General features: G+C 38.6%; 2 protein-coding genes across 2 annotated transcripts; both read left to right on the top strand.

The window, feature by feature from the left end:
• The first annotated feature begins 559 nt into the window (after nt 1-559).
• On the top strand, nt 560-3,617 carry LOC104216241 (uncharacterized). Its single transcript, XM_009766258.2, has 4 exons — nt 560-1,793; nt 1,867-2,832; nt 2,902-3,077; nt 3,160-3,617. Exons 2-4 carry the CDS (start codon nt 2,368-2,370, stop codon nt 3,182-3,184), a joined length of 666 nt encoding a protein of 221 aa, XP_009764560.1. The 5' UTR covers nt 560-1,793; nt 1,867-2,367; the 3' UTR covers nt 3,185-3,617.
• A 4,636-nt stretch (nt 3,618-8,253) lies between these two features.
• Nucleotides 8,254-10,165, top strand: LOC104216240 (uncharacterized). Its single transcript, XM_009766257.2, has 2 exons — nt 8,254-9,211; nt 9,310-10,165. Exons 1-2 carry the CDS (start codon nt 9,005-9,007, stop codon nt 10,066-10,068), a joined length of 966 nt encoding a protein of 321 aa, XP_009764559.1. The 5' UTR covers nt 8,254-9,004; the 3' UTR covers nt 10,069-10,165.
• Nucleotides 10,166-10,850: the final 685 nt, after the last annotated feature.

Raw genomic sequence — 10,850 nt, 5'->3', positions numbered from 1 at the left:
CTGACGGACCCCCTCCTTAGGATCCCTGATCAGCGAGAATTGGCGTGCTCCACTTGATCCGGAGCTGCTTTGGTTTTTGGTACGATACGTTTATATATATATGACGTGGCTCAGTCCTGTCTTTGTACAACTATGTTTCTATTAGAAGTCTGTAGACAGTATGTCTAGTTGGGTTATATGTGGCCTTGTCGGCTTTCAGTTTTGGATGTATAGTTGTCTATAGCAGCCTTGCCGGCTCGCCCACTGCATTCTGCATGTATACGTATATATGCCTTGATGGCAGGTTTCCTTCACGTATGTTATTTTCGTAATGCAACAGATGTTATTTAGGTTCATGTCTTAGATGCATGCTTAGGGGTGTTTGACAGTTAGTACTCAGGCACCCGTCACGGCCCATCTGTTTGGGTCGTGACATTTATTTATTCCACACCCACCAATAATTGCACCAACTCTAACTATAGATCTAGATCTAGAGTTTCCTTCTTCTATAAATACTTCTAAAAGGGCTGGAAAATATATGAGAGAGGAAGTATATGTTTCCAATGGTGATGTCCAAAGAGAAGGTTCTGCTAGTGGAGATCTAAACAATTCCATTACACCCTCTGAAGAAGATGCAGGCACTAAGGAAGAATTTGAACTTTCTGATGATTATGGAAGATGTTCATGAAGAACTTAAGAAAGTAAAAAAGGAAAGAAAAAAATAGGAAAGAAAGACCTGATGGGTTTCTAAGTGAGGCTGGACTGGATGAAGGTTATGATGATATTGATAAAGAAATAAAAAATCTAAAGGATAAATTGGGAGGTGATGATGATGAGCCATATTATGACTCATCAGAGGCTGACAACTTTGCTAGTGAATCTGAAGGTGAAACTGTTAGTGATGATGAAGTAGTAGAAGAACACTTGAGGCTAAGGAGAAAGAGTAACATGGTAGTATATGATCCTTCTTGTGAGAAAGTTATTTGGGAGATTGGTCAAGTATTTGAAAATGTGAAAGAGTTCTGAGAGGCTTTGACCAAGTATGTTGTAAAGAAAGGGGTTCAACCAAGTATGCAATAAAGAAAGGGGTTCAACTAGATAAATATAAGAACGAACCAAGTAGTATTAGGGTGAAGTGCAAAGATGGTTGTCCTTGGATGATATATGCTAGCAAGGAAGGTAGGAGTTCAAATTTCACAATCAAGACATATAATCCTAGACATAAATGCCATAAGACCAACATCAACTTTCTTTGCGATTCAAAATATCTAGCTAATCATTATAAGGAGAGGATTATTTCACAACCTACCATTAAAGGGTGGGGAATACAAGATCTTGTCAGGGAAGACTTTGGTGTGTATGTGGGTAAGGCTATTTGTTTAAAGACAAGAAAAATTATTTTGAAAGAAGTCATGAGAGATCATATTGTTGAGTTTGGTAGATTTTTTGACTATTGAGATGTGCTTCTACAAACAAATTCTGGTAGCACATGTATAGTTAAGGTATCTAATTTAGAAGATGGTAAGAAAGAGTTTATAAGCTTCTATATATGCTTTACTGCTATGAAGAGGGGATTCATGGAGGGATGTAGAAAATGTATAGGACTGGATGGTTGTTTTTTGAAGGGGATATGCAAAGGACAATTATTAGTTGCGGTTACTAAAGATGGAAACAACCAAATGTTTTCCATAGCATGGGCCGTTATTGGGACTGGAAAAAAAAAGGAAACATGGACATGGTTTATGAGGATATTGCAAGAGGACTTACAGCTTAGAGATGGAAATGAGATCACTATAATCAGTGACATGCAAAAGGTATGATACTATACTGTTATTTATTGCCTTTAGTGTTTGTATTGCTATTTATTATTTCTTTTTATTTTTCAAGGTTTGGTTAGTGCTGCTGAAGAAGTATTTCCAGCTTGTGAGCACAAAATGTGTATATTCTGTCAAACTTGTCAAAAAATGGAGGGGAATTGAGAGAAGGAAGAAGTTTTGGAGTTGTGCTAGAGCAACATATGAGGCCGAAATGAAAAAGAGGCTAGATGAATTAAATACATTGGGTTACAATATTGTTGAAGATATTATTTCATACAACAAAGAAAGATGGTGCAAAGTCTACTTCAAAAAATTCTCCAAATGTGACAGTGTGGACAATAATATGTCGGAAAGCTTTAATGCCTAAATATTGGGAGCTAGACACAAGACAATTGTGTCAATGCCAGAAGAAATTAGAGTCAAGGTCATGATAAGGATAGCTAAGATAAGGGCCTTTGTTGAAACTTGGGTAGATGAGATATCTCCAATGGTACTGAAGAACTTCAACACTAATATGGAGAAGTCAATGAAATGTAAGATTCATTAGAATAGAGAGCACGACTTTGAAATTATGGAAGGTAGAATTAAGTTTATCGTTCACCTAGAAAGAGGATATTGTAGTTGCAGGTCATGGCAATTGAAAGGTATTCCTTGTGCACATGTCATAACAGCAATGCAGTTTAGGATGATTGATGCATCTGAGTCAATTGCATTATGGTACAGAAAGGAGACATATTTGCGAGCTTATTCCAATTTCATACAACCTGTTCCTAATATAATAATGTGGCCAGCTACATCAAATCCAAAGATTGATCCACTTACAGTTAGAAAAATGCATGGCAGGCCAAAGAAGAATAGAAGAAAAGAGGAAGGAAAAATTAAAAGAGTTGAAAAGTTATCAAAAAGAGGAATAGCTATGACATGCTCGATTTGCAAGTCCATTAAAAACAATAAAAGAAGTTGTCCTTCAAGGCCTGAAGCAACATCAGCCACAAGAACAACAGCATCCACAGGAAACACAGGTGTTACAATAGAGGTAAATTTTATATACCCCACTTACATTTAAATTATTGACATATTAGTATTTTAACTTGTTATATGTCAGTATAATGCTACCCAGCAGTCATCTACTGGAAGTACAAGAAAGAGAAGTGTTGACAATCAACAAGAATCTACAAGCAAGGGAGGTGAATCTAGAGCGAGCAGAAGTAAGTATAAGAGTCCAAGAGTTGTGTGGGGCATGGTGTATTTGTATCTAAGACTGGTTATAGTTGTGTTAATGTAAGTGTTTTGCTAGTTTACTATCACTTTTTTACTTCCATTGTCTTTTGGAGTTATATTTAAATTTTTCTCATAATTACAGCAAGGTTTGCAATGCAGCAAATTAGTTACCACACCTACAATGATAAATTCCGCAGAAGTTACAGGTGATACTGGGTATAAGCCTAACAAGTCTTTGAAGTGGAAAGGAAAGCCAGCTATTAGCCAAAGACAACTCCAAATGAAAAGTACTATGCATAGACTTCAAAAAAAAAAGGCAAAAGCTATTAAGATTCAAACAACATCTCAAACTGGAAAATCTCCATCCAAAGAACCAACATAGATTTGTTCTATGATTAAGTTAGTTTTTTTGGTGTATGTTTGGTATGTAATCAGATAATTACAACTTTCTTTATGGTAGTATTTTGTGTAGTTGTCCGATTTTTTTGGTAAACAGCTCTTTTGTGATACTGGTAGTATTTTGTGTAGTTGTTCGATATCGGTAGTATTTTGTGCAACTGTCCGAATTTTTTGGTAAACAGCTCTTTGTGATATTGTCCAGATTTTTGTTGCTATCCAGTTTTGTAAACAACGTGTATCTATCTTACATTTCTTTCTTGTAAGATGTAAGAAAAGTAAAAGGCTTTGTATGTTTTTAGGAGAGGTGACAACATTCTGGGACATCTTAGAAAGAAAAGCATTATATGAGTTTGGTGCTAAGTGTACTTTAGGCTGTGAATTACCAGAACATATCTTCCAATTATCTGCAGTGACTAGTGCATATTATCGAGGTGCAGTTGGCGCAATTGTTACTGAAAGAATTTTTAAAGGAAGGTCGATCAAGACAGTCTATGTAACAACCATAAACTAAGGAAAGAAAGCATTTGGCCACACAGTAGTATTGTGATTATTATGAAAAATAGGAATATTCATCTCATATAATATCTTATGCTTTAAATATTACAATTCATTCTACTATTTATCAAATATATAGACACCAATTAAAATTAGATTAAATTGGACACCAACGAAAATACAATATCACATTGCATACTGCACTAATACATAGACTAATCTTCAATGCTCTTCCCTACTTCAGCTCTTGCTCTTATTTATTTCTCTTCTTCAACAAACCCAAAATAACAATATTAGCTTGATTTGAAAATTTCGGTTCATACCACTCAAAAAAATTACAAGCCTTACGATCTTTAACATGCACAAAAAACACAACTATCAATTTTTTTAATAAAAAAACCTAGAACAAACCCAACATAAATTATAATCAACTTAAACCTTCTAAACATTACTTTATCATACCTTATAGTTTTTACAACCAAAAAATCTTCTTCCCGGATTGTCATTTGACCATGAAATTTTTAAATGTGATGGATACCCACATTTACAATGTAGGTTCATCTTCAATGTCTTGGAGAAAACTAGGATGAAAATCAAGAATATCACTAAGAACTTTAACAATTAAAGAAGAAAATCAAGAATATTACAAAAAGAAAGAGCAATAGTTATGCTTCAATGGAGGAGTTTATAAAGAGGAAAAGTGAAATAATAGCCGTTGATGAGACCACTTCTCGTGCCATGTGGCAGCCGCGGGGGGGGGGGTTAAATTTACTTATCCTAGTGTAGGGGGTAATTCGAACTAGAGATAGTTTAGGGAGGAAACTAATAATTCCAGACAAGTTTAGGGGGGTACCAAGGCATTTTGCCATTATTATTTTTTGTGGAGAAATAGTCCAGTGCCAGAACTTTGAAAGGTCGGGGTCAGCATTTTGAAGCACCAAAAAATCTAATTATCATCGGAATTTTCAGCCATAATACTGAAAAATATCTGGTCAGCCATCAGGATTTTGTGTGTTATGGTGATTGTTTGACCAAAAAATATAAATCTTTGGTTAAACTAATTAAATAAAAGGATAAGGGATTAATCCTAGTTAAAGATAATGACCTTAGATCTAAAATCGGTTCATGCGGGTAACGTGGAACCACGCCGAAGTGGATTCAATGCAATACACATTAAATATTACTGTTATTAATGAAATGAGAATAATGATAAGCAATAAATAATAATAAATGGCATTAAATGTAAATAGAGAGGATGATTCACCCAATATTGAATGAGGTGGATGCTTCCTCTTTCTGACAATGTGTTGCGACCAAAACACTCACGCAAGTGTACGCGATCTTCAAGTAATATAGTAATAAGTAGAGTATCGTTCCTACGAGGACTTGTGATGAACTTAACGACTGATGCAAACTCAAACAATTATCGATTCAAGCTAATTCATCACAAAATACATAAATAACCAATTTACAATTTAACTAGCAGACAAACAATAATACAACGCAAAGTTACTACGCCACTTATGAATTTTTCTTTTAACAATTAATAAAAGAGATATCCCGGGGTTATGGACTTGCTAGATCCCGGGGTTATGGGCTTGCTAGAGATCATGCTATATTTTTAGCTTAAAAATGATTTATTGAATTATATGGGTTATTGATTATAGGGTTAATAATACCCATAAGAATCTGTCGATTTCTTATGCGCCTATTCAAGTTAAATTAATACCTATATTTCTATGGTATTAATATTAACTCAAATGCATTTACAAATCCTATTTCTCAAACAAACAAGGCAATTAAGTATAGTTCTATCTTAATCGCGAATCTTTCACCCGATGCCCAGGATCCAGATCTTGCTCTATTTGATTCTATATACAATCAGGAATTTTCTTTTTCAAGTTTAACTCAAGATTCGTGAATAGTATTTCACTGTTAGCTACGCAGTAAAATAATTAACAGCAGAATCAAATAAACAACCCTTAACGATAATTTCAAGATCATCAATCTAAGTTTCAAACAACATAATCATCTAACACCCATAACCCCAGAATATTTGAGATTTTAGCCACTCATAATAATACAAACATCAACAATAAAAATTTTAAACATAATATGAGTAAATACTAGGAGAAAGTTTAGAAAAACTCTTTTAATCCTTGCTCCAAGTTGATGTTCCTCCTTGATTCTCTTCTTCAAGATGAATCTCCTTCTCCTTTTTCTCTCCAAAAACAAGTCTCCCCAATAATGGCACTGCTTTTGCCTTTCTAATCGTGTAGAAAGGGGTTTTGACAAGTATGCCCTTTTTAGTCGGAAATAGAATAATTTTGTGATTTTTACACACCCGCGGCGTGTCCCGTGCGATGCGCGTACATAGATTGGACAGAGGCAGAATGCATTTTAATGGAGCAAAATAATGCAGTGAAAATATTTACACTACCGCGGCGCGGCAGTGCACTTTTTTGTGTTGTTGTATTTTTCATTTGTTTTGCTATCCGGGCTTGCTTTGCGACCCCCGAACACGATCTCGACTTGATTTATTTAGCTTTCACTCAAACTTCAAAGCCCCAAATCAGTCAAATTCATCCCAAATTTATTTCTTAAGTCGGATTAGCTTCCTGCAAGGCATAAAATATGATCTTAGTACAATTCATTATCATTTACGCTCAAACTTTTGTAAAATGCAATAATTAAAGTGTTGTTACAACGACTAAAATACGAGTTTTTAGCCTATGATCACAATGATGTAAGACAAACAACTATGGGAATATTGGAGGCTTTCTCGGATCTGATGTGGAAAGTATAGAATAAACAATGAATCGAATCTCTTTGGAAAAGCAGTATTTGTATTTATCTAGAGAGTCAACTTTTCAAGAGAGTTCTTATCATACGGAATAATACATGCCCCTTATCTTCGTTCTACCTTTCTATTTATATGGGACATGCTCCTAATCTGACCTAAAATACAAGTACAGGGAATATTCAATGGAATATTCTCCTAAATATCCTATTACAAAACTAATTGTTACTGCTGACGTAAACTTTGACATCGGCCATAACCAACAGCTTGGCAGTAAATTCCATTAACCTTTCATTCGACCTCGGCCTAATCACATCTTAGTAATTTCTCCTCGTGCCAGATTCCCTTAGTCAGATTTTGACCTATACAGTTAGTCCTTCCGTTTATCGAGGTTGTCTTTTGATCGACCTCGGTGAGCGGACTTCATTAGTCGCAGTCGAGAAATTAAGATGGGCAGGTCAAGTAGTAAAGATCACGGTCGAGATGGTAATGTGGCGCTTTGCAGGACATAGCTTATCGTGACATTGGTTTAGACTGACGTCACATCATCATCCGTCATTATTATGCATCTTCTCGATACGGTGCATAGACTCCCGTTCCCCTATCGTTTCGATCTTTGTGTATCGGTGGTTGATTTTATCGATTGGGGTGTCTGTGTTCTCTATAAATAGGGATTGGGAACCCCTTGTATGATCATTTATGTTTTCTAGCATTTGAATTTGCATATTTTCCTCCCTTATTCTTCCTGTATTCTCGCTCCCGTTGCTTCCATTTTCTCAGCTTTGTTCTCCTTTCTGATTTAAGCGATTTCTGCTACTTCTACCTCTTTCTGTTTGTATCTTCTGCATTTGCAACTAATAAAAATGGTTAACCCCTCTTGTTTCTGATAGGATTCCTAAACCAACTCCACTAGCAGTGAGAATGCCCCCTCACGATGATGAGGTTGTTATCACTGTCGAAGTCACCTGCGGACGAGCCTGAGCCTATGAAGTGCGAGATGGATGTAGCCCATCTTACCGAGCTTTGGGCCAAGTACAACATCCCTGCTCACATCGATATGGTCCCAGCTGGGAACAACGTGATCCATATTCATCATCCTGGGTATTGCGCATTTTACGCGTACCCGTTCCAAGTGAGCTATTCTCTTCCTCTTCCCCCGTTTGCGGAGGAATTCTGCCGCTACTACGACATCTATCCGGCTCAGCTCTCCCCCTATATTTATAAACTCTTCCTTATGTTGATAAAGTACGTGGAGCTGGCCAACCATGGAATTTCCATCCGCCATCTGCTACACCTTTTCGCGTCAAGCTTTCATCGAGGTACGATGATACACCTCCGCCACTGTAGGACCAAGGGATTAGTGGTAAATATGAACGATAAGGCAAATCGTCGGGTCTGGTTTAACTTCTTCTACATTAAGACCGAGCACGTGGTAGCAAACCCCAGTGGATTCCCTGAGGCGTGGAACTTCGCCCGTAAGTGTTATTGCTAACTGATTGCTTGTTGTCTCTCTTTGGTGACTTAATCATTCTTCTTCCTCTTTTGTGCAGCCAAGAAGAGGCCTCCTACGTTGGTCGCCGACATTCGCGACTGGGTGAGTCAAATTTTACCACACTCTGGGGATTCGCGAATGGTCGTCATTCAATAAGAAGTTTGGACGTAAACATTTCGACCGATAAGTTATTCATTTCGATCTTCTGTTGCTTCGACTTTCATGGCCTTTTTTTTCTTTACTTCTCCCCTTCATGTAGTAGGGTCAGTTTTAACTTCTGTTTTTGTTGTCAAGTCGGAGGGCTGCGAGAAGAGTAAAGGTTTCTATCCCCGCTTTTCGTCAGTCGGGTGCATCGACCGGGTCTCTACTCGTTGCGACTGCAAGCAAATCCGTATTGATTGTTGCTTCTTCTCAGACCCCGGCAGGCACTTCGGTGGAGACTCTGGCTTCTCTTATATTGCACTTAGTGGATGAGCTGTTTCCGAGCGAGGAGGAAGCAGTTCCGTTAAAAAGTCAGAGAATAGAAGTTGGCGGTGAGACAGGAGGAAGTGAAGGGTTAACAAGGGGTGATCCCGAGCTGTCCACGACCGCATCCGAGGGCGGCGTGGCTTCGAACACTGAGACTTCGCCCCCTTTAGATGTAGAAATTGCTCCCTTACCCGAGGCTGCCAAGGTCATTCCGAGGAGTGATCCGTCGCCGTCGGGGCAGGCCGACGTTCCTTCCTCTGTCGAGAAGAAGGGGAAAGGTGTGGTCATAGATGGCTATGAGTCCATTCCGACATCGATCCCGAAGAGGTGCGGATGTTCGATGAGGGGTTTACTCGGGTAGAAGTGAGGACAGAGAGATCTACTCGTACCATAGTCATTCCCTTGGACTTCGACTTGTTGGTAAATACAGAGAGCGTAGTTCCTTCTTTGGTTCCTCTCTGCTCTAGCACCGAGAACATGACTTTACGGACGTTTAAGGATGCCAATTTGTCGTTAGGCATATCCGGAATGGCTTTGAGGGTAAGTTTGTATTTTTTTTTGTTTTTTTGTTCTTGTACCTTATGTCATTTCTCCTTTTTGTTTTTAATAACTCTTTTTGGCTCTTCCTTTTTCACTAGACTCTCATTTTGGAGATCAAGAACGCCCGCCGAGAGGAGAAGCGGAAGGTGGTTTCTAAGAAAATGGTTTTGAAGTTTCGCGAGTACCGTGCCAAGTACCGTGAGATATGCATCCGATTCTGCACGTACGATAATTTCCAGTCTCTTAGAGATGAGTTGAGGCAGAAGGACGATGAACTCGTGAGGGTCATAGGCAAATGTAGCGAGCTCGAGGGAGCGCTTAGAGCCAAGGAGGATGAGCTTGAGGTAAGCAGGGGGGTCAGGGCTGAGTGTGACGATCTTCAGTCTCAAGTGGCATCTCAGCGGGCCGAGCTTGAGCAGAGCTCGACCAGGGCCGATGATTTGAGTGATGAGTTGATTGGAAAGACGGCAGAGTTGGGGAAAGACGAGGAGGCCAGGATGACGGCTTTGGCAAGGGTGGCGACATCAGAGGAGGTCATCCGCGTCCTCAAATTTGAACGGGCAAGTGAAGCGGAGGCGGCTGTGCTTAGGGAGGCAAGTCTTGAGGAGCGGGTTGGCGAGCTTGAGGGAGAGGTTTCGAATTTAAATGATCAGGTCGCCGCTCTTGAGGCTGAAAAGACGCAGCTATTGGCTCGACCATCTTTCTCTCACACTTCCACTTATCCTGACGTTGCGGGGGATTCGTATGAGAAGTGGATCGATGTCAAGGCCCAGCTAGACATATTTAGGGACTTGATGGCGGCAGGGAGAGTTACTGAGGTTGAGTTCGAGGGTGCTCGTGACAAGGCACGCACATAGTGAGGTCGAGCAATGAACTTGCTAACTTGTATTCTCACCTGCTCATGCTTAACTTCGAAATGCCTTCCTCGTCGTCGCCTCGAAATTTTGACCCATATAGTGATAACCCGAATTTGACTAGAAATTCGGGCGATCGTTAGGATTGTGCTTTAAAATTCTATTACCAAGCTTTATTTTAAATCTTCTATTACTGGGATAAAAAAAAAATTAACAGTGCCACAAAAGTGTCACCTTCAAAATATGAAGGTGAAATAAATTTAGATAAATATAATGAGAACCAAAAACAAAATTTATCAATAACTGATGGACTAAAGTTGCAAATTAATGTCTGACCAAACCATATTTCCCTTAACATTTAGCTTGGATGTCTCTAAGCCAGACCCACACTTTCCTTAACATCACCCGTTCAGTCTTTGGATTATTCTTTCAACAACAATAACAACTATAGCTCAATCTCAGATTAGTTAGAATATGTTATTTGAATCATCAGTAACCATTCCAAAGAATTATGACTTTTATATACATGCACAAACATTGTAAGAACTTTTGTACTATTGAATATTGTAACAACTAACAAGGTTGCAGCAAGTTACCCTCTTTGTTTTTCTAGGTAACAAATTTCGCTAATGGTTTCATATAGTTATCTTTTAGTTGATGTAGTAGTGTAAAAATAATCACACAATTTTTACGCAACCCCCGTATAGTAGCAGAATACTACGTTCGAACGTTGCTTCGCTGCAGGTTGTCCTCCTGCGGGATCCTACACATTCAAATTCCATTGC

The sequence above is a fragment of the Nicotiana sylvestris genome, chromosome 6 (assembly GCF_000393655.2).
Source record: "Nicotiana sylvestris chromosome 6, ASM39365v2, whole genome shotgun sequence".
Lineage (NCBI taxonomy): Eukaryota > Viridiplantae > Streptophyta > Magnoliopsida > Solanales > Solanaceae > Nicotiana > Nicotiana sylvestris.
This window is presented reverse-complemented; position numbering and strand designations above follow the sequence as displayed.

What these genes read in the sequence shown, in the direction of transcription:
- LOC104216240 (XM_009766257.2), top strand. Translation starts at nt 9,005, where the DNA reads ATGTTCGATGAGGGGTTTACTCGGGTAGAAGTGAGGACAGAGAGATCT. An exon ending in TATCCGGAATGGCTTTGAGG is followed by an intron (nt 9,212 to 9,309) that starts GTAAGTTTGTAT and finishes CTTTTTCACTAG; the next exon opens with ACTCTCATTTTGGAGATCAA.
- LOC104216241 (XM_009766258.2), top strand. Translation starts at nt 2,368, where the DNA reads ATGGAAGGTAGAATTAAGTTTATCGTTCACCTAGAAAGAGGATATTGT. An exon ending in ACACAGGTGTTACAATAGAG is followed by an intron (nt 2,833 to 2,901) that starts GTAAATTTTATA and finishes GTTATATGTCAG; the next exon opens with TATAATGCTACCCAGCAGTC. An exon ending in CTGGTTATAGTTGTGTTAAT is followed by an intron (nt 3,078 to 3,159) that starts GTAAGTGTTTTG and finishes TCATAATTACAG; the next exon opens with CAAGGTTTGCAATGCAGCAA.